General features: G+C 46.1%; 1 protein-coding gene across 4 annotated transcripts in view; it reads left to right on the top strand.

Moving 5' to 3' along the window:
- The window catches only part of MIS18BP1 (MIS18 binding protein 1), a 679,433-nt gene that overhangs the window by 494,172 nt on the left and 160,705 nt on the right, over positions 1 to 24,556 (top strand). For all 4 annotated transcript variants that reach the window (XM_086937270.1, XM_086937268.1, XM_086937269.1 and 1 more), the window contains one exon: positions 1,754 to 1,899. In XM_086937270.1, the coding sequence (XP_086793396.1) occupies positions 1,754 to 1,899 (146 nt within the window). The remainder of the gene's footprint in view (positions 1 to 1,753; positions 1,900 to 24,556) is intronic.

Genomic DNA, 24,556 nt, shown 5'->3' with positions numbered 1-24,556 from the left:
TGCAATGGCTCTCCTTTTCTAAAAGGATTAAATGTATAACCTTGATGCACATCCGCAGAGCTTTACAGCAACATTTGTTCAAGCCTTATGTTTTGTAAAGGGAACTTCGGCCTGCCAAACTTCTAACTTCCTGAGAGGTATAATAGAAGGCAACTCCGCAGCAGTATATCGGGTCAAAACTGTTCAGCAGCCTACCTATTTGACTCCGGCTGTTGGGCTACCTTCTTCCATTTGTTGAGGTTTAGCTCCTAGAAGCTCCTTCTGAGCAATAGTAGTGCTCTACAAATCTGTGTTACATTACAATGCTAACACATTTTAACATACGCATGCCATTGTTTGGGAAAATATGTTTGGATGTAGCATGGTCTTTTGCTGCCATGTTTACCCCGTACAATTACAAATGGGGTTTCTACGATTAATTGTTTGCCACTGCAAACATGAGTCATTGCCTGAAAAATCTGTAGTGTGTCTCAGGACTACTGATCAGAGAGCTGTCTCATCGTATTGTGAATGACCAAAAGGATAATAAGAAATTGTCTTTTATTTGTAACATATTCATTTAAGAACTCTACCTGTTGTTTCTTTTATTTTTGTTTTTCCTTTCCCCTTTAATCTCTTACTCTGGCACTTGATGAATCTTAATTTTTGAAATCTGTAAGTCTGTATATTTTTTTTAAAGAATGGGGCATTTTCAGTCTTTTGTTGCAGAGCATTCAAGTACAAGACATTGTACCAAATGTGCATTGATTTACACAGTTGAACACTTAGTTTCTGAAAGTTTAATGGTGGTCCTTCAGGTGGTCTTTAGTTCCCTTTAGTACTGCACAATGTTAGTGCCCCACTTGCACATCTAGACAAGAGACAGTGGCACATTTTCTATTTGAGTGCCAGGAGTATGCCCGACCAAGAAGAAGATGGCTTAAGCAATTGTGCCGCTTGTTAGGGACTAGGCACCACATTGAGGCTTTACGCATTCTAATGTCGGACTCTCGCCCACTGTATGTCTGTACCCTTTCTAACTTTTTATCATGGGCCTGATGCATTAGAAGCAAAAGGCTTAAAGAAAATGTTTAATTCCTTTTTAACCAATCACTAATGACATGCTTCTCTTACCTGAAAATTAAGACTTTTAAAGTTAAATGTAATTAAATTGCTGTATCTTCCTTTTTTCTTTTTTAAAAACAAATGAACTTGTGTATTTTTACTGTGAAGCATTTATGATAATTTTTATCGAAATAAAGCCTTTTTGACTTGACTTAACTAGTGGTCAACTCTGCTATAACAATGAATACATTAACCAACCCATCTACCACCATCTGTCCAGCCACCCATTCAGACTAACAAGCATCATTCATAAACCCAACCTCACACCCACGCAGGTCCACAGCTCGCAATCTCCGACTGCATTAGCTTTAGATTCCTATTTTAATCAAACATAGTATTTCAGAATTAGAATTTCCCTTCAAAACAGTTCTGTGTTCTTCGGCATACCTACAGTATCAAGACATAGTATAGTGTTGAGATCCATAAACTGCAAAACAATGGTCCCTGACTTCAGTGTAGCATTGGCACACACACTTGAGCCCTTTGTTCAAAATGTTAATATTACTTACCATGCTTCATTGTGTTGCTAATACTTTTTGATTGCAGCCGTTGCAAATGTTTGTGAAACTTTCCTAATAAAATTTGTGTTATAGATCTTTTATCAAATAGATTTCCTTATTGAGAACCGTACTTATGATCATCTTTTTAGTTACCAACACTTCGTACAAGCCAAGAGGATGATGTCTTCCATTTGGAGCAAGCAAACCCAACTACACCTTCATCCGTTATCTTCCCTTTAGCAAAGACACCACAGTGTGACCATATAAGCCCTAGCATGCTGGAACCCATCAACAGGTGAGAGATACACCTAGCAATTTATTTTTAGGTATATACCAGTTTCCTTTTAGTTAATCTAACATATGTATAACATTTCAGTTAAAATTGTAATGCATTAAATGTGCTTCTCTTATGCCCACTAAAAATGTTTTTTTAGACAGCTTTTCTCTTTGAATCACATTTTATTAATTTGAACACTGACGTGATTCATCCTCTCACTTGACATCTGCCTTAAAGAAGTCTGCACTCGGACACTCTCATTGTCAACTCCTACAGGCTTTAAACTTTGAAAATGGAAGAACAAAATTAATAAAGAAATTATAAAAAGCCAGGGCTTGACACAAAGACATAGACATGCACAGCAACACATGCACACACACTTGCACCACACATACCCAAACGATCTAAGAAAGTTAGCTGTCTGTTATAGATTTTGTTATAGTTTACACAACTGCATGTTACCTGGGAATAGGTTAGTCAGTGATCTGGTAAGCAGATGGGTGTGCTTGTAACATTCTCATCGAGAACGTAATCATGTTCCTGAATTATCAGTAAGACCTGGATCACTGTGCACAAATACATAGTACCTCAATATCTTTTCTTGCTTTCCCTATGTCTTCTCTGTTCAGACTATACATTTCATCTTTACCTTCTTGTCTGGCCATCATCCCCCTTTTAATAACCATTGCATCCCAATCCTCTCGCTATTACTCTTACCAAACTTTCTCCCTGTCACTTTTCTGACAACTCAAAATCCTCCCCATCTCATCCCTCATATCCAGGGACACTTCAACAACCTTCACCCTTAACTGTTGGCTCGTCTGCTTTTTTTCTCTTTTATACAGCCCTCAGGCTTGCATTGTGTTACCTCAATCCACTGTGCTGAGAAAACCAGCGTAATCTCCCAGTCTCCCATAGTCCCTGTCCAGGACCCATTCACCTTCCATTTGGACTGCTCCCTCCTCCTTTTTTTTTGATGCTTTATCCCGCTGTTACCTGCCCCCTTCTTATTTTACCTCCCATGCATGATACCCATGGAGTTTCTCTAGGTGCCGTGCTGTGTACTAACTTCCATTTGGGACCACCAAGAATATTACTCCAAGGTATCAAACTAATTGTTACATTAAATCCAACTCATTGCAGAGATTGGGTTTAAGGTACCAATTAATACAAAGGGCACTTAAGAAATTGATCATGTTGTTGCCCAAAGCCCCGGAAGCCTTTCCTGTATATTTGCAGCAGTTGTCACTCAAAGCAACATGCTATCCTACTACTCGAAAGTGTGAAGTGCTCCCAGGAACTGAGAACAAAGAGAATTGCTGTTGGAAGGAGGCGTGACCTCTTCTAGCAGGATGACTTCCAGGCAGTGGCCGGCCACAGATGAAACCGCCTCAAAGAGGCTAACACCTCCATGAAGCAAATTGGGACCACACCTTCTTGCTGCTTTTTTGTGTAGGCAGATAGGCTGGCATCTCCTCCAGAGGTAGAAAACCAGTTCCAGAACTGGTTTTCTCAGAGGAGGGGCTCATTATGCTGGGTTACACCCCTTTTAGGAAAAGGGGCTCATTATGCTGGGTTAGGCTCCTCACAGGGGAAGAAGACGTGAGCCAGCTTGGATTTAGTCAAAATGGTACTCTAGGATAATTTGATCTAAACCCCAGAATGTGATTCATAGTGGGAAGGGTAACCCCATTAAAACTGTTGCCCCATTGGTTAGTGCATCCTCCCCTTCCACAAAAACAACAATGGCATAAAAGTGGCACTCCTAGCATAGAGTCCTCAGATCACTACTGGACTGGAAAGAAGGTGAAGAATGACTACCCTTCAGCTCCTTGAACCCAGCAAAGAGAGGCTACGCCAAAAACTGGACTTAAGCTGCTGGGACCCGCAAAGATAACTGGCCTGCTGTGCCCACCTGTGCTCCACTTGCTCCAGCATGGACGAAGTGACTCCAAGGGCTAGTCGGCTATCCTTTTGTTAAGCTTCAGGACCACCAAAGGCTAAGGAATTCTGCACTCCTTGAGAGCCCAGCAGCCTGGGGATGCCTGCCACCATTGAATGCCAAAGTGCCTGTTAGGCGACCAAGTCCTGACCTTCCCAAGGGGTTCACAAGCTCGTGGGACCTGTAACCGAAGTGGACCCTGGTCTCCAGAAAGAGAAAATCTGCTTATCTGTAAGCAGCCACTTCAACTCCTGTAACCGGGAGACCAGTTGCTGAGTGGCTACTGGATCTGCACTGGAAGTCCCTATTGCATAGTGGGAGAGCAAGTCCTAATGCTGGAGATGACCCCTGGCACTCGCGGATCCCAGGATCCTGCATCTGGACCACTTTGTGGTTGGATTCGATACAGAATAAAAGTTCAGTAAAGGACCTGAGACTACTGGACTCAGCAGTTAACTGTCTCCCTGGGCCTCAGGGTGTCCTGTGACTGGCCTCCAACCCGTAGTTGCTTATCCAAATAAAGAGAAATAGCGCTGTACTAGCCACTTGGCTAAGGCCTGCTAAACCGTGTACACCTACATTTCCCAAGAGTGAAATTACAGTGATTACATGCCTTTAAAAAACCATATCTCTGGTTTCTCCTAATAGATTTTTGTTGCTTTAGTTTCTATTTCAAGATAAAAATACACTCAATTTTATAAATTGGTGTCCGATTATTAGTGTGTTGTGTACTCGCTTTGGTACTCCTAAATACTTTACACTTGTTCCTTTGATTAAGCCTGACTGCTCTGTAAGTCAGCTACCCAGGACTGTGCTAAGGGATAGTTTAAAGAAATCTAACTGGACCTGCCAAAAATTGTGACATTATTACTTGGTGAGGTCTCACAAATACACCACATGATTAATGAAGTTACCTCTGAGTGTTTCTGTCATGTACAGTGATTATGGAAAATTCTGTAGTAGGGGATCTCTGTGTATAGTCATAATCTAGTGAATAGTCCCGCCCATGTGCGTGGACTCCGGCAATCAAAAATAATCTCCTAAGTTGTCAAAAAATTGCAGAACTGCAAAGACACTTAAGAGAGAATTTAAAGACAAATAATGCAGCCTATATCCACAGGCTACACTGTCCAGTACTTCAACTAGAAATTCCACCAAAAGAACCACACATACAATACAGCCTGCCCAGTTTCTTCCATAGAGAAACTTGCCTCTACCAGTAAAAGCCTCTGGAATGATAGAGAGGAAGGCATGGACAGACAAGCCCCATAGGCTGCCATTATGTGGCTTAAATAGGATACTGTGCCTTTAAGAGAACTTTCCAGAACTTCTCCCAGTATCCCAGAATGCACAGCAGGTCCCTTTTACTTTCAGTTCTTTTTTCCGGCTCCTGCTAACAGGACCCTGGTGCATTGAGCTCTCCCTTTTTCAAGGGTTTATTGGGTTTTTGTGCACTTTGTGATTTAAAAGTGTTTTCAGTTTGTGTCTTGGTGTTTCCCTTCACTCCTGTGTGTTTGTTCAAGCTTTTTAGGGCTCTAAAATGCCTGCTCTTTTCGACAAATGCCCAGCATGTGGGAGGAAGAAGTCCAAGACTGATCCACACGACGTCTGCATCATCTGTCTTCTTGAAGCACATGTCCCTGAAGATTGTGACATCTGCAAGAACTTTTCAGCAAGGACCCTGAGGGAAAGGCTGAAGATTAGGCTCCAAGGCCTAGAGGACAGACGACTACAGGCTGCAGGTGGGTCTGGGCCGACTGGGAAGGCTCCCTCTGCCTCTGCTGAGGCCTCTGGGGGGCTCCCCAGAGGCAGGAAGACCAGCAAGCGGTCCCGGTCTCCGTCGGCGTCGATTGCATCGACGACGATGTCGAGAGGGATGACGACGGTGTGTTCCCCATCGCCCCGGGGCTCCGGGTCGAGACGGCGTCAAGGATCGACGTCGAAGGGCCTGGGTAGGCCGCCATCGAGATCACCGTTGACGGCTTCGTCGACGTCAGCGTCGAGCCATCAACGCCGAAGAAGGAGCGACAGGCGTCGGCGCTCGCCGTCGAGGCAACACCGCCGGTCGCCGTCGAGAAGACGGTCAGCGTCGAGAAGACGGTCGGCGTCGAGAAGACGATCGGCGTCGAGGGGATCCTCGACGTCGGAGACCTCGAGAAAGCGGTCGGCGTCAAGGAAGAGCCGATGTTCATCGTCGAGGGTTGAACGGTTCGACGTCGTGGAGGCGGCGTTCGGCGTTGAGGAAGAAGCGTTCGACGTCGCGGAAGCGCCGGTCGATGCCGGAGTCGCGGAGGCGACATTCGACGCCGGAAACACGACGCTCAGCGTCGAGAAGGAAGAGATCGGCGTCTAGGCGTTTTTCCAACTCTCCTAAGCGGCGCAGACTGAGTTCTGGCGCCAGAAGTCACGCTGGATCTGGTGGAGGGCGCCGGAGACGGCGATCGCCTGCTGGAGGGGCTGGTTCGGAGTCCCCTCCCCCGAAGAAGTCACCGGGCTCGGTGTACTCAGTGGTTTATACACCACCTCGGCCGATGGAGCCTCCTCCCCCTGTACCTAAAGAGGATCCTCCCAGCAACCCTCCACCTCCACCACTTCCGCCTCGTGGGCCCGTTCCTCGGTCGGAGACACCTCCCGTTCCTCCGCCTAGATCGGAGTCACTGCCTCCCCTTCCGTCACCGCCTAAGGGGACGCCAAAGCCGAAACCACAGGATAAGCCACGGAGGACACCTCCACGGAAACCTGCGGAGCGTCCACGGACTGGGAGATCGCGTTCTCGTTCCAGGAGGAGGGAACGATCGTGCAACAGGTCATCCACGAGATCGAGACGACGCCACAGGAGGCACAGGTCTTGTTCCCATACGAGGTCTTGAGGGACTAGGGACTACTCTCCGACTTTCTCGGAGTCACCGGAGACGAGAGTGTCACCGGTGGACGATCTGGTGTCCTTTCACAACGTCCTGTTAAGGGGTGCAGCAAAGTTGGGCATCTCGTTGACGGTGCCCACGCCCAAGATGTCAGTAATCTTCGAGACGCTGCACCAGAAACATCTGTCTCGGCCTATACTGCCACTGGTACTGGGCCTGGAGGATCCGGCCATGGACCTTTTTCTCACCCTGGCGGTGACTAAGGCGGCCCCCTCGAGACTACAGAAAAAATACCGGGCTCCTGATTCGGATCCGGCCTTTCTAAGGGTGGAACCCCCTCCAGACTCTGTGATAGTGACCGCGGCTCGTAAACAGCATGCCACCACTCCGTCATCCACGGTCCCACCAGATAAAGAATCTAGCTGGATGGATTCTGCTGGGAGGAAGGTTTGTGGGACGTCGGCGACGTCCATGAAGGCGGCGAGTGCTACGGCCCTGTTGGGGCGCTACGACAGCGCCCTCTGGGAATCCCTCCAGCAGTTTGTGGAACACCTGCCTCGCGACAAGAGAGAAGATTTCCAGGAGGAATTAGAGGACCTGTGTTTACATTGCATTTGCGCTTCATTTGTCTGTTTGTTACTGTGGGCACACCATTGCTTCTGCGCCCCGCTACCCACCACAAGATATAAATATTTAAGTCTGTCTCCCCAACCCGATTTGCACTTCCCTCTTAGCCGCCATTACTACAGTTGTTGTTGTTGTGCCCGGAGCACGCCCCCTACACCACGCACCCGCCTCCCAGCTGATCCTCCCTCGCCCCTCCCCTTCCACTATCCTTTTATGTCACATGCTATTGCGCGCAGCGTCCACGCGCAGCGGTCGCGCCCCATTCGCGCCGAAGGTGCGCCAAAGGTAAGCCCGTCTGCGCCTGGACCGCGCCCAGCGCCAGACCCCCTGCCCCTCGCGCTGCCCATCCCCCCCGCATCACCTACGATGCCGCCACCCTCCTAGCCCTTAACCCCGGTCGCGCCCCCAACTGCGTCCAAGCCGCCCCTGGCCACACCCATGGACCTTTCTCTTGCTACTCCTGCAAATTCTGCGGCACCGACAACATCTCCACTACGACTACACCACAGATTCCCGAACCTAACCACCTACAATGCATCCTTCTCAACACCCGATCGGTGCACAGGCACGCCATTGACCTATGAAACCTACTAGAGACCCTCTCTCCAGACGTCGCCTTCCTTACGGAAACATGGATGAATGCTTCCTCCGCACCAGACATCACCATTGCCATCCCTGAAGACTATAAGATCACTCGCAAAGACCGTACCAGCCACACAGGAGGAGGAATCGCTATCGTCCATAAGAAATCTATCCGCATCTCAACCAGCTCTGACACCAACCTCGCCAACTCCGAACACCTTCACTTCCAGATCCACATCGACCCCAAAACCACACTCAGAGGCACCCTCCTCTACAGACCACCAGGACCCCGCGCAAAATTCAGTGAAGACATCACGGACTTCATCACTCCTCACGCGCTCCCCTCCAAAGACTATATTCTTCTGGGAGACCTCAACTTTCACCTTGAAAAGATAAACGACCACAACACCGCCACCCTCGTGGACAACCTCGCCAACCTCGGACTTAAACAACTAGTCACTTCCCCCACCCACATCGCAGGTCACACACTCGACCCCATCTTCACCTCCAGCAATCATGTCTCCTTCAGCCACACTACGGATCTCCTATGGACCGACCACAGCTGCGTTCACTTCACCTACAACAAGCCGAAACCCATCAACCACTCCCAACCTACCCTGCAAAGAAACTGGAACAAAATCACCACGGACCAAATCTCCGCATCGCTCCTTCGAAACTCCCCAGCCCTCTCTTCTAACGCCAACGAAGCCGCCGCCAACCTCACCCTATGGTTATCCAACACCGCCGACACCTTAGCACCACTGAAAAAACGTCAAAGCAAACCTGGCAACAAGAAGGCCTCATGGTTCAACGATGATCTTAAGAAATCCAAGAAACTCTGCCGCTCCCTTGAAAAGGCCTGGAAAAAAGACCCAACCACCAGCACCAAGGACGCATTCAAAAGCGCCACCCGCACTCACCACCAACTGATCCGAAAAGCCAAGAAAACAGCATTCAAGGATCGACTTGACAACAACGCCCACAACAGCAAGGAACTTTTCAACATCGTCAAGGAATTTTCCAACCCCTCGGCCAACTCCAACGACATCACCCCCTCTCAAACCCTCTGCGACTCCCTAGCCTCTTTCTTCCACAACAAGATTGCAGACATCCACAACAGCTTTGACAACCAACCCGGAAACCAACCCACCCTACCATCTGCTGACCATCTTCCCCCCGTAAACACCCTTAACGCCTGGAACCCAATCTCCACTGAGGAAACCATCCGCCTGATGAATTCCATCCACTCTGGATCCCCCACAGACCCTTGCCCTCACCACATCTTCAACAAAGCAGACTCCGTCATAGCACCGCACCTCCGAGACGTCATCAACTGCTCCTTCAACTCCGCTACCTTCCCAGAAGTCTGGAAACACGCTGAACTCACCGCCCTTCTGAAAAAACCAACAGCGGACCCCACCGAACTCAAAAATTACCGCCCCATCTCGCTTCTTCCATTCCCGGCCAAAGTCATCGAGAAAGCCGTCAACAACCAGCTCGCCGCCTTCCTCGAAGCCAACAAATCCCTCGACCCCTCACAATCTGGCTTCCGAGCAAAACACAGCACTGAGACCGCCCTCATCGCAGCAACAGACGACATTCGAACTCTACTGGACAATGGAGACACAGTCGCCCTCATCCTCCTCGACCTCTCTGCAGCATTCGACACAGTCTGCCACAGCACCCTTCTACAACGCCTCAATAACATCGGAATCCAAGGAAAAGCACTTGAATGGATCACCTCGTTCCTCACCGGAAGAACCCAGAGAGTCCGCCTTCCTCCATTCAAGTCTGAGGCCTCTGAAGTCATCTGCGGCGTACCTCAAGGATCCTCACTCAGTCCCACCCTCTTCAACGTATACATGAGCCCCCTCGCGGCCATCGCCCGCCAACACAACCTCAACATCATCTCTTACGCGGATGACACTCAACTGATCCTTTCTCTCACCAAGGACCCCAGCACCGCCAAAACTAACCTACACGAAGGAATGAAAGAAGTCGCCGAATGGATGAAACAAAGCCGTCTGAAACTGAACTCAGACAAAACAGAAGTCCTCATCTTAGGTACATCCCCCTCTGCTTGGGACGACTCCTGGTGGCCGGAAGCCCTCGGAAAAGCACCCATCCCGACAGACCACGCACGGAACCTTGGCGTCATCCTGGATTCTTCACTCTCAATGAACAGACAAGTCAGCGCCGTATCCTCTTCCTGCTTCAACATTCTTCGCATGCTCAGAAAAACATTTCGCTGGATCCCCTCCGAAACAAGGAAAACAGTCACCCACGCTCTGGTCACGAGCCGACTGGACTACGGAAACACCCTCTACGCAGGTACCACCGCGAAACTCCAGAAGAAACTCCAACGAATCCAAAACGCCTCAGCCAGGCTCATATTAGACATCCCACGCAACGAACACATCTCTGGTCACCTTAAAGACCTCCACTGGCTACCCATCAATAAGAGGATCACTTTCCGACTGCTTACCCACGCACACAAATCACTCTACGACATCGGACCAGACTGCCTCAACTCACGACTGTCCTTCTACACCCCCCCCCCGCCAACTACGTTCTTCCAGCTAAGCCTTCGCCACTGTACCTCGCATCAACAAGACCACCATGGGAGGCAGGTCCTTTTCATATCTGGCTGCTAAAACATATAACTCACTCCCCGCTTACCTTCGCCTCACCCAGAACCACCTAGCGTTCAGAAAGCAGCTTAAAACGTGGATATTTGACAAATAATCCTCCTCCCCTTCCTAAGCGCCTTGAAACCCTCTGGGTATGTAGTGCGCTATACAAATTTTATGACTTGACTTGACTTGACTTGACGCTCAACAAAGGGTTGCCAATCTACCATTCTCTGGCGAAACCCTGTTCGGGAAACATGCGGATGACGAAATGGCCCGCATGAAGGCTGAGGCTGAGACACTCACGGCTGTGGGTCTGGAAAAGCCCAAAGAGACGAAGAAATCGTACCGCCCAGACCAGAGGCGGTTCGGTGGACAGGGCAGAGGGCGTGGCCAAAATTCGGGACAGCAACAGCAACAACAGCAGCAGTTCCGAAGGCCGTTCCAGAAGCGCCAGAAAGGCAGAGGAGGCCAACAGTCGGCGCCAGCGACCAAAGGCCCGGCCGGGTCTAGGCCCTGAGCGCTTACTTCCCCTGCATCAGTTACCCACTCCGGTGGGGGGAAGCTAAATTACTCAGGACAAGTGGGTGCTGAATATTGTTTGCAATGGATACAGTCTTCGGTTCACCAGCCTGCCTCCAGCAATTCCGCCGGTCAGCTCGCAGTTTCAACTGCGCGAGCTTCAGGCGGAGGCAGATATCCTGTTAAGGAAAAGGGCGATAGAAGACGTTCCTCTGTCTCAAAGAGGAAGAGTTCTGTACTCCCGGTTCTTCCTCATTCGCAAGAAGGACAAGAACGAGTTCAGGCCCATTCTAGACTTGCGGCAGGCAAACAAGTGGATTCGCAGAGAGAAGTTTCGCATGCTGTCATTGCATCAGATGTATCCTCAGTTGCAACAGGGAGACTGGCTATGTGCTATAGACCTACAGGATGCGTACTTCCATGTGCCCATTGCACACAAACACAGAAAGTTCCTGCGATTCCAAGTCGGCGCAAATCATTATCAATACACAGTACTCCCATTCGGACTGAAGTCTGCGCGGAGAACATTCTCGAAGTGCATGGCGGTGGTAGCAGCACACTTGAGGAAGAACAAGGTGTTCGTCTACCCGTACCTGGACGATTGGTTGATCAAGGCCTCCTCCTTCTCGGAAGCTCAAGCACACTTCCAGAAGTCGTGCGTTCTCTTGAACAAGCTTGGGTTGCACATCAACATGTCCAAGTCTGTCCCGACTCCGGTCCAATGCATACAGTACTTGGGAGCCTCCATCAATACGCTGTCAGCAAGCGTGTCTCCTTCGGAGGAGCGACGCTTATCACTCCTTCGGAAGGCTCAGGCTCTTATGACCACTCCATCTACAACAGTGAGGACGGTGTCTTCTCTACTAGGATCGATGGCCTCTTGTATCTTCCTAACGCCACACGCACGACTGCACATGAGACCGTTGCAAGAGTGCCTGGAGGACCAGTGGGATCAGAGGAAAGGATCTTGGGACAACAAGATACGAATGTCTCTGCATGCTCTTCAGTCTCTGAAGTGGTGGTGTTCGACGGAGAATCTCCTCAGAGGAGTTCCCTTCCACAAGGACATTACCACGCAGACTGTCGTGACGGATGCTTCCCTCCACGGCTGGGGGGCGCACTCCGGAGACTTACAGATTCAAGGAACGTGGTCCCCGATGGAGACCACGTATCACATCCATTTCCTGGAACTCAGAGCTGTTCACTAGGCACTGAAGGCCTTTCATCCGTCCTTCCAGACCAACTCTCTGCTTGTACAGACGGACAATACGACCACCATGTATTACCTCAACAAGCAGGGGGGTTCGAGATCACGCACTCTGTCGCAGGAGGCGCAGGCGATCTGGCACTGGCTTCTGACCAGAGGACTGACGATAACGGCTGCCCATCTACCAGGTGTGCAGAATGTTCAGGCAGACGCACTGAGCAGACTGATTCAGGAAAACCACGAATGGGTCATAAACGACGAAGTACTAGGAGAAGTCTTCGCAAGGTGGGGGACTCCAGACGTAGATCTGTTCACCACCGCCGAAAACAGCAAATGCCGAGACTTCGCCTCCAGGTACTACCAGCAGGGGACGCTGGGGACGCTGGGGAATGCGCTATGGATCAACTGGTCGAACAGCTTTCTGTACACTTTTCCACCCATTCCCCTGAATCCGGCGGTACTCATCAAGCTGGCCCGGTCCAGAGCTCGAATGATGCTCATTGCCCCGGAATGGCCCAGGCAGTGGTGGTTCACGGACCTGCTTCACCGGTCTCTCCTTCCTCACATACGGCTGCTGTGCAGGCCGGACCTTCTCACGAAGTTCGGGGGGCAGATGTTGCACCCCAACCTCTCGTCTTTGAGTTTGGCAGCATGGCTCCTGAGATAGTGCAATATGGCCATTTGAATCTACCTGAAGATTGCATGGACATACTGAAGGAGTCTAAGACGCCTTCCACTCGGACTTCCTATGCTTACAAGTGGAAGAGGTTTTGTATCTGGTGCAAGTCCAAGAACTATGACCCGACGACGTGCAAGGAAGATGTCATCCTTCCTTACCGTCTACATTTGGCGCAGTCTGGACTTAATGTTCACTCCATTAAGGTTCATCTCGCTGCATTGACTGCCTACAGGAAATGCCCTTCACAGACTTCCTTCTTCCAGATCCCTGTGATCAAAGATTTTCTGGAAGGCTTGAAGAGAGTATTCCCTCCTGTCAGGCTCCCTTCGCCTTCATGGGAATTGAATGTGGTGCTGTCCAGGTTGATGAAGGAACCTTTTGAACCTATTCATAAGGCTTCGTTGCAGCACCTGTCCTGGAAGGCGGCGTTCCTTGTGACCATTACATCGGCCCGCAGGGTGAGTGAAATTCAGGCGTTGTGTTGCCAAGAACCTTATACTGTATTTCATGCTGCTAAGGTTGTTGTGCGTACTCACCCTAAATTTCTTCCCGAGGTTATTTCTGATTTTCATGTCAACCAGACCATAACTTTACCTACGTTTTTTCAGAATCCTTCATCTCCAGCGGAAAGGTCTCTACATTCCCTGGATGTTAGGAGGGTGTTGACATTTTATCTGGATAAAACCAAAGATATTCGTAGGTCAGAGTAATTGTTCATCAATTATGGATCGGTCAGGACGGGTCTTGCTACCTCTAAGCAGTCCATCTCTAGGTGGATTGTGTCCTGCATGCAGTTGTGTTACCAAAAAGCTAATAAGACCTTAGGAGGTAAGCCTAAGGCTCATTCCACCAGGGGCAAAGCTGCCACGACAGCTTTACTCCGTAACGTTCCGATTGCAGAAATCTGCAAGGCAGCCACTTGGAAGTCGGTTCATACCTTTGCTAAGCATTACTGTCTGGACACTGATGCCAGGACAGACGCTCAGGTTGGGCAGGCTTCGCTGCGAAATTTGTTCGCACAATAGTGGTGTTAATTTTCTTCTCTCCACCGCCGCTTTGGTGTGGGGATGGGCTTGCCATTCTATTCACTAGATTATGACTATACACAGAGATCCCCTACTACAGAAGGAGTAGTTTCTGTCCTGTAACTCCAGTTCTGTAGTAGGGGTATCTCTGTTATAGTCATAAGCGCCCGCCCGCCTCCCTGGTGGAGAAGGATATTCATGTAAGGAATGCTTCAGGTCTGGCGTGTTACGCCTTCAAAAAGAACTGAAAGTAAAAGGGACCTGCTGTGCATTCTGGGATACTGGGAGAAGTTCTGGGAAGTTCTCTTAAAGGCACAGTATCCTATTTAAGCCACATAATGGCAGCCTATGGGGCTTGTCTGTCCATGCCTTCCTCTCTATCATTCCAGAGGCTTTTACTGGTAGAGGCAAGTTTCTCTATGGAAGAAACTGGGCAGGCTGTATTGTATGTGTGGTTCTTTTGGTGGCATTTCTAGTTGAAGTACTGGACAGTGTAGCCTGTGGATATAGGCTGCATTATTTGTCTTTAAATTCTCTCTTAAGTGTCTTTGCAGTTCTGCAATTTTTTGACAATTTAAGAGATTATTTTTGATTGCCGGGGTCCACGCACATGGGCGGGACTATTCACTAGATTATGACTATAACAGAGATACCCCTACTACAGAACTGGAGTTACAGGACAGAAACTACTCCTTCTTCCTTATCTGCCAGTATCACCCCACATTTCCACAATTCAAGCCATAATTGGAGTATAGCTGGTTTACTGTAATGTTCTTTATCTAATTGCTCCAACCTACACAATTCAGTGTCTTCAAATCATTCAAAATTGTGCCGGACTGCTACTTTTGAATGTTTCCCAACATTCTTCAATCTGATAGAGATATCTAGCTGCAGATTCCTTACTTTAGAATCCTCACCAGGCGCAAGTCTGGATCCGGAATTTTTCCCCAAAGCACGTTTGAGTGCCGGCAGAGGGCGTTGCGCAACTCTGTATCAGCGTCATCCACAGGATCTATCTCTATTGCAGAGGTCTTGAATCTTTGACCCCCAGGGGGGTCGTGGAGTCCTGGGAAAGGGGGTCCTGCATTCCTCAGCTTCACTTGTGCCTGCAATTGAAAATTGCTTTCCTTTGATGGCTAATTTAGGTCATTATCAGATGAAGTTTCATCAATTAAGTGTCTTGTGTGTGAAAAGCCTTCAAGCCAGGATGCCTGCTTGCCTGAATGAAATGCAAATGTGCGCTATTAGTTAATCTGCAAGTGTAAAGGATGCTGGGTAGCTGGTTCTGACTTTAACTGATGCAACACTCCAAGCTTTGGGATGACAAAGATTTGGGTTTTTTCAGTGGTAGTGCAAAGACTTAACAACTGGTCTGTGATGTGCGTGCTTTTAATTGTAAATGCACTTACACAGCCCTTAGTACCCCGAAGGAGGTGTTACAGGGACAGCTATGTGTAAAATATATATATATATATATATATATATATATATATATATACATATATATATATATATATATATATATTACATGGTATTACTAAAATTTACATTTTGCAAGCACCATTTTATCGTAAAACATTTTGCGCATTTTGTAGCAGTCTACTTACACTGTGTGTAATGCAAATATAAAAAAAAATGACTTGCATATTCACAGTGCTTTCTGTCACATGCTGTGACCTCGTAGCACTAAAAATACACGCCACTATTCTCCACTAAACAAATTAAGATTTAATTCTTTCTCTCTCTGGTTACACACAGACCTCTGCAGTACATTACCTAATAGAGGTTTCTTAATGTACTACAGTGCATTTCCCATTGAGTAACAACTTTTAAAATTGTATTTTTCATTTACGCTGCTCATTATTTTAGATGTAGCAATCTGATGGTGAAAGACCTTAAAAACTTGCAGAATATTTTGGGGATTAATTATGAGAGGCTTGCATCACCAGAGCATCTCTTTTTTTGAGCGTCCAGGGGCACAAGCGTCTCAACCATACCTACGAGGCGCTGCAAAGCCACCTGCATGTTGCTCATAGATATAATACATAGCAGAGCAAGTCACTGTGCTGTCTTACTCTGCGTCATGGAAGGGTTTCATGGGCTTTGCGTGGGATTCCAACGAAACAACCATGGATTTTGATGCTGCCCCATATTTTCAAACCGTGTAAACCTGGGGCAGCTCCAAAAACGGACGCCTCCCCAGCTGAGGCATAAGAAGGAGAAATGTTTCATTTTTCCTCGTTATTTCCTCTATCCATGTGCTACATTCTGCAGCTCACATAGAAAGAGGAAAACGCCTCTCTGGATTGTTTTTGTGAAGGAAGTTGCCCCTTCCTGTACAAACACAATCTTGCCTATGTTGGGGCTAGGCAGCAAGTTATGCACCAACGCAAGGGAAAGGGACAGGAATGCATTGTATTTTATAAATACGGTGCATTCATACCCTTTCACATTGGCGTAGGACAGCGCAACAAGATTATTTGCGGTGCTGCCCTATGCCAATTCCTCATAAATGAGGCCCTTTGTTTTGAGCTACACTCTTGAGTGCACCCCACGCTCACTGACCTTTGGTTTGTTACACACTGTTTAATATTATTTCCCCACCATAAAAGTTATTTGCTGTGGGAATTGGGGGCCTTTATGGTTGTTGATAGTTGTCAATGATGAGGAGTACCGGGTTCTTGAAATCTTTGTCAGAAGGGGGTCCTTACGCCTAAAAATGTTTGACAAGGGGGTCTCGGCATCAAAACTTTTGAAGACTTCTGCTCCAGGGCATTGCATTCTGCTTCTGCCTACTGCCTTTCAAGTTTCACCAGTAACTAAGGTGTGCCAGGATGGTCTCTTTTTCATCCATCTGATGGATAAAAAACTAGAACAAGCTTCCTCTTCATTTTCTTTCTCAAACTAACTAATACATAATCAGCAAACAATAAATAATTGGCTGTTTCAGCTCTAGGTTCATTGAATTACCTTCTTTCTAGGTGCCAGGACACCTGTCAGTAATCTCACACTATACTTTCAAAAATAAATAAGGAAAGGATTGCACATTACCAGCAGAACGTGCTACAAATGCAAGCTCTTTTCACCTGAGCTACGCATCTTGCCATTCCAAGGAACTCTCTGTAACTTTGCAAAATTCAGAAACTTGGTACCACCTGTGCCAAAATTGATTTTATCTAACATCTTTGGGAGGTACTAGCCAGACATTACAGTGAAAAGTCAGAGACATCAACAATTGCTTTACGAGTAAGATTACAACTTTTCTCCATCCCCTTTATTGGCCATTCTGCATATTTTCCAACTTCTCACCCCTTCAGTATTTTCCATACCAACCACCTCTGGCAGGAGTTCCCGATAATCAAGAGCCTCATCTCCCCGGCAGTATTTCAAGGTCCACAACAGTTGCTAAGCCAGCTAACTAAAGTGGCACAAAACAGCTTGTGAATCTGATATTGTTCCATGAGACCTAAATGATATGTATGTCAAACCACTGTAGAAAAATCTAAGACTTGGGCTTCAAGACATTACAACTTTGTCATATTATCAAGGGAAAATCTATTGCCATGGTAATGGAACTGTAGCATTGTCTGTAATTGATGGAGTGTACTGAAGAGAACAGCCCTTGTCGCCTCAAAAAAAGACTTGAATGTGGCAGCTGTACCCATCCTCACAGATCTGCCATTAACATTCAACACAGTGCACCCAACGACACCTCAAAGTTTCTTTGACTGTGGTGTTTGATTTAGGGTCTACGACTGGACCTCGCTTTCCTTTTCGTTGTGAGACCTAACTATTTCCCTCCCCCTAACATTTCCTCCATTCACCTCTCCCCCTTTCAAAACTCTCTCCACAAGTTACTTATGCTGTACCTCAGCCTCTTTCTCATGTGATCCATTCTATGGCCTTGCTAGTAAAGCTATGTTGAAGGTAGACAAATTATCTTTTATCTCAAACATTTTCCAGAAGCAGGTGCCACAATGCTTTGATCTGGCTCCTCCTAACTGAAAACCAGATGACCAAAAATACATAAAACTGCTTGCAAGACCAAATCCTTGCCTTTAGCAGGTGTTCATCTACTCCTCAAATTCAACCATCATCCTCAGAACTGGGTTTCTTAGTTGTCCTGTTTGACTTGGTGAAGATCTTGAGAGTTATACTGTACTCTGGTCTGTCCTTGGCAACATAACTTAATACAGTAGTTAAATCATACTTCAAGTTTCTCAGTGGTTCTTTAAAACCAGGTCTGATGCTATTTCCTTATCTAACTTAGTAACAGGCTTAAGACTTTTTGGGGGATCAAGCAGCATGTACACCATGACACTCTGAAGGTGGGTGCCATTTCGTTCTGATTTCTGTGTCATATTAAATCATGTTTATTAATGATACACTCCACCTGGCATGGACTGACTATAAAACACAGTTTTATGATACCAAATCACCGTGCAGTCATCAGCGTATTCATCTTTTCTCTCCCTGTATTAAAGTGCTCACATGGGAGAGCTCAGGCAATTTGCTGAACGTATACCTTATAAACCAGCTTCCATTTCCAGATTTTGCCGATCTTAACTTTCTTCTCGATACCTTATGGAATCAATTAACTTACACCTTTTGAGCACTGGGATTCCATTAATATATCACATAAAATGTTTAGCAAGGGAGAATCTTGAATTGCTTTACAATTGTATTCAGACACAGGAGCTATGTACTTGGCTATTGGGTCACATTTTCTACTTCTCATATATTGGAGACACTGTTTTAAGCTATGTCAAATAAGAGAACAGTTTGCAATTCCCGTTTCCCCTCTCTCTACCATCTGCATTCTTGCTCAGTAACATAATTTCCTGGATGTGCTTGTGCCTGGGCCTTCCCTCACTTCTGCCCGCGTTTTCACTGGTTCATATTGTGATAGCCTGCTCTACTACAGTCATGCTTTACCCGAGAGAGCCAGTGGACTGGCTAAATGTACAGTGAAGTGATGGTGCTGGTCGCTCATGGTCCAGCTGTGGCTTACAAATGGTTACGTGTGGAGCACAGGGGTGAACCGAGGTGAAGTGGTTAGCTGATTGTGGGGACAGTGAGTCATGTTGGATCTTGAATTTAGTGCTCACAAACCTTTGCCCAGGAGAAGGGCCAGTCACCATTTGCAAGACAGCCTTATGAATCAGCGGAAACCCCTCTATTTGTGTACGTGATTACCCACAATAGTATTCCGAGGGTCCTGAGTAAAAGACTCTTCATGTGGTTTGGATTGCTTCTTGAGTGTCCTTTTCTGTGCCGTTTCGATACACTGACATTTAAATCAGGGATGTATTTTTTCCAGCCATCTTAGATTCTGAAACCTGTAGGCTGCATTTTGGAGTTTCTCGAAACTTTGAAGTGAAAGGCAAATGGATGTAGATTGCCACCAGGTCTGAGAATAATTTAATTATTCAACTTTCAAGTATTATTTTAAGTTTTCTTTCTACAAATTTAAGACATATCGGCACTTCGCATGTAAGGGATCTTATTCAAATGCTAATTAGAGCAACCTCTCTGGACAGGCTAAATCAGATTGTTTTATCCTCCAAATTAATCTTGTCTCGAACTGTCTGAGAGCTGTAGTCCGTTTTGTCTACCAAATTTCAGCTATCAGTAGAACTCTGCAGTGCCTTTGCTAGCACATTGACTGACAGATGTTTAAATATTCATGTAACAAAGTAAAGCTTTAAAAGTGCTTGGCACGCTGATAGTTGAAACATGGGTGACATCTGTAACTAATGGGCGTCATAATACTTTCCCCCTCATTTCAAAGGCAGATACATTTGAAGTCCTGAGCAAATTAAAATCTTGGTCACTAGATGATCATTTCTCAACATTGCACCTGATAGTGCAGTCTTTTCTTTTTGCAGGCTTACGCCAGCTCCTTACCTTTGCATTGTGTTCTAGATCTCTGGAGGAGCATGGCATACTTGTGGGTCTGCAGAAGTCAGAGAGTTTGCTCGGTGCTGCACTGCCCCCACCTCCAAGTTGTGGTTGCAGTACTAGCTCCAGCAGCGAGGCATGTTAAGCATGTTTTGTTCGCCTCAGATGCCCAGTCACCAATGGGCGCTATGATAGAGTCCCAGAGCCTGATCTGACTCGCATTACTCTTTCAGTCAATTTGTATGCCTATATGGGTGCTGCTCTGATTCGCAGCCCCCATGCAGTTGTCCAAGCTTAGGATTGTTTTTGTTGTATGGAGGCACAGTGGTTGTGCCTGTTGCTGTCTGCATAGGAGACGATTATCTTGTACATCTCGAGACCTCCAGGAGGTTTCCTTTCATCTTGCCCTATCTCCACTTAGTCATCACATCTTGTTGCTTTTTTAATTGCCGTCGGCCTTTCTTTAGGTCTATTCCACCTGGTGTGATTTTGTATGTTATTGGACACTTCTTCTCCACTCTACATTTTGTAATGAGGGTTTCTCTCTTGGTTATAACATCTTGTTGATTTTTTTTGACTGCTGCCATGGCTGAATTGTATTACCTAGCGTTCGTTGGGTCGGTATACACCTGTTACAACGCAACTTTTACAACTACCTACTATTACAACGCAACTTTTACAACGCATACCATTACAACGCATTGCGCTGGGGGGGCGCTCTAGGATAGGGAATAAGTTTAATTTACTATCCAACACCTTCCCTAGTGTCCACGGGGACTGGAGTTGGAATAGTAAATTATACTTACCACTATCCAGCACCTCTAAGCGCTATGCGTTGTAATGGTCGCGTTGTAATGGTAGGTAGTTGTAATGGTATGCGTTGTACCGTCATACATCCGTTGGGTCTATTGTACCTGCCATGCACTTTTTAATGCGCTGAGACTGCATTTCTCATCTACATTTAAACAGTATGAAATTCTTGACTTTATGTTAGACAGGAATTCTGCCACAGCTGTGTGTTGTGTCTGACTCTTGTTGATTCAATTTTTTCTGACCATCTTGTATTCACACCCCAGAACTTTATTTCTGTTGTATTTTTAGCATGTAGCTATTTCAGAAAATAAAATATGTATTGTATCTTGTCATCAATTATTGTAATCCACTTTGGCATAGAGCAGGAGCTCTAACCTTTTCTTTAATAAGGACAACTTATGTTAATTGAAAATCATTCCAGGCTATTTATATCATTAGTGATGTTAAAGTGACCAAACCAAACAAGATTACATTGGTGGTCACCATGAGGATTAGGGCATCAGGTAAGGTTGCCAGTAGTAATGTAAAAAAGGCTGTATCAATGTGGAATGCCTCTACATGCGTATTATGTTACAGCCATAGCCGCAATGCCACTTCCACCAAGATAGTATTATTAGTAAGAAGTCCCACCAATGCTGCATGATTTTACACTCAAATATGTGCTTTAAATAGTTTTTCGGAAATTCAGCCTTTTATCTCCAAACATCAGCTTATGAATTCTGAAAATGCAGACATTTCCATCTCAAACACACACTTCAATTTTTGTATCCATATATTAATTCAACCAAGCAAAAGCTTCTAATTTGATAGGCTGAGCTGCATGCAGGTGAGCTACCTTCAAATAGCTGGAAAGCTACCAGTAACTCACAAGCTACTCGTTGGAGAAGCCTGGCATAGAGTTATAAAATCTAATAAAAGTCATAAAAATGCAATTGATCATCTCCCATTAAAAGTGCTCATCTTAACTACACTGATCTGAATTCTACTAACTTTAAGCTCAGCTACCTGCTTCTTTTTCGGCTTTTCAGGATATTTTAGTAGTGAATGATATGGTGGAATAGGTACGCGCTCATCCACAATCAATAGGGCTCTTTAATTACTAGTAACCCACCTTCAGACCTTCTATGGTAATGGAATCTGTATGACAGTTGTGGATGTGATAGAGCGCGCAGTTCACCCGGGTCACTGGGTTTCCTGATTCTCACACGCACTGGGCCCTGGCGTGCGCATTCAAACCAATGACTCGCGTTTGGCGTGAACCGGGTGAGTTTATACACGCTACTATGAGTAATCCGGGGGGTGACTTCTCACCACTGCTGATCATGTACCTGACTTACCACAGGCACATTACTCCAGATGGATCAGGAGCTAGCAGGGAACAGGTGACAGGGGTCCTAGAAGAAATACACTTTATAACCCAAAGCACATTGTCCACACTGTATTCCGCAAAATGACCACAGACACCTGATAAGTTTAAGAGTTTATATGAAGAATTTTCAAAGTGAATATGTCAAAATTAGCAAAATACAAAATAACACATCAAGCATTAAGATCACAACCAAAAGGTAGCTATGTATTAGGGCAAGGACCATTTGAATATACGTGAACACTATGGGTAAGAATATTAAGAACCAACTAGTCACTGCAAGTTTATACTAGGACATGGGATATGAACGGGACCTAAAACATTTATTTTATCTAGGCTATTATACTATCCTGCTAAGTTCACTGCAACTATACTAAAGGAAAGGGAAAATTGGGAACACACTACTACGTATGATAAATCAATGATATCCTATAGGTGGGGAGAGAAGTGGAACAAAACTAAGAAACAATCGCATATACTTGGCATTTCAAAGTGATAGAGCGATATCACAGGCAAGTGTGCTTTATTAAGAAAGTAGGGAGAGAGAGAGAGAGAGAGAGATGGAAAGACGCAAACCCACAGTTTAATATTTACCTAATTCAGAATGAAGACCAACCCTGGCCACGGGTCAGTTGGGAAGACGGGGACAAGGACCCTCAGGGAATGGAATACCAGAATGTGAGCAGGTACAGCTCACGGAAACTCAGGACAGGATACCCCTCAGGTGTTGGGTCAGGACTGGGCTCACCAAGGTACGACCAACTCCCACAGCTTTGGAAGCAACGCCTGCGTTACCCCTTTCTGCAAGTAATCCGCCAGTAACCCCGATTGGGTTTTCGAATTTCCCCAGCAAAGTGCTTAGCCAGCACTTAGGACAATTTCCACCCCTAGGAGTTTGTGGAAAGTAAGGACAGAGTGCTCCGCAGCACTCTAGATTGATCACCTATAGAGTTCGTAGGGTCAGTGACAGGTCAGCTACTCGGACAAGTCGGACAATTTTCCTAAGCTACACTAGGGTAATTATACAGTTTGGGGACCCTTAGACCACCCACTAATGTTGCAAGTGACAGTTTCCCACATTATGATTGGTCAGGAGAGGTGATGCGGTCATTATCACCTCCTAGAATTCCATGTTCTCATCATAAATATGCAATTTTGCTTATCCGCCCCTTGGGTTCACGTTCCCATCCATAGGAATACAGTAGAAAATACGAGTGTACAAGGCATAGCAACAATGTCTCTGGATTTCAAGGTGAATTTCATTATCTTGTGCTGGGTTCTCAGGCGCATTGGGCTTCAGGAGCCAGCTGGCTTGTTTCAGCTTCTGCGCAGTAGAGTTTCTCCCAGGTCACATGGCAATACTCAGAGGAGCCTCATCATGGCGCCGGTTATGAATTTTCCAGCCCCCAGCGACGCGATACATGAAAAGTAAGCGAGAACAAATTAGAATCACACATAAAAATGATCACACTGTATACCATGATAAAATTTAACACACCCCTTACTTTATAACTTCTACAGCATTAAAGTTTAGTGCGAAAAGACAGATAGGCTAAAGCAGCAGTTGCAAGCATAGAGCGTGGTGAGAGACAAGCGGCCATGTTTGCAACAGTGCGCATGAGCACAGATTCCCTCCAGAATGCGAGTGCGTCACATCACATGGGTATGACCGACGCATGCGCAGACTGAATTTCAGCGAAGCGGCCATTTCTTTAGTGCAAGCTTTGTGAGAATGAAAAGACACATAGGCAAGCCTCTTGGGGACACCCGTGTGTTGGGGAAAATGCTAAATACAAGACGGACAGTTGGATTAATATGATTATAATTTGAATGAGGTTCATGAGTGCGAGCAAGTCGCTTTACGTGCGAATCCTAGCTCCATCAATCCCCTCTTTGATGATATTTACTATCATCACTATATAACGGAAACAGATGCCAACTCTCAACCTTCCATATCATTCATTTCAATTTCAACAAACTTGTTGTTGATTTTTCTTTCAGCTTCTCTATGAGAGTGGTGATTCTTCACCTTTTTGTAGATTTCATTCCTTAATTCTTCTAATTCTAATTCATCAATGTTTCTCTTCACCCCTCTTTTGTTTACAGTATATTTTCTTTTGCACTTTTGACATTTACAGCAGATGAAAATTATCAACACAATCACACCTATTCCAATTATTGGCATCAGTATTTTCCACAGAATGTTTCTACCTAAGTTAGAAAACCAACTACCTATAGAGGAGAGACCTCCAGTCAGTCTCGTCCAGGCACTGTCAACCTCTAATGGTTTGAGCTCTTTTTCCAAATTAGTTATGTTCTTCACATATTGTTTTAATTCGATACTTTTGTCAGGAATGTAGGTGCAACAATGTTGCGCCTTCAGCATTCTACAGACTCCGCCCTCTTTTGCCAATAAGGTGTCAAGAGCAAGGCGATTTTGCAAAACCATTGATCTGATCGCAACCATTTCAGTATTGACCAGCAGGAATCCAGCAGCAGTGTCAGTTGATAACCGAT

The sequence above is a fragment of the Lissotriton vulgaris genome, chromosome 9, assembly GCF_964263255.1.
Source record: "Lissotriton vulgaris chromosome 9, aLisVul1.2, whole genome shotgun sequence".
NCBI lineage: Eukaryota > Metazoa > Chordata > Amphibia > Caudata > Salamandridae > Lissotriton > Lissotriton vulgaris.
The sequence above is the reverse complement of the archived record's forward strand: the minus strand, read 5'-3'. Positions and strand labels throughout refer to the sequence as shown.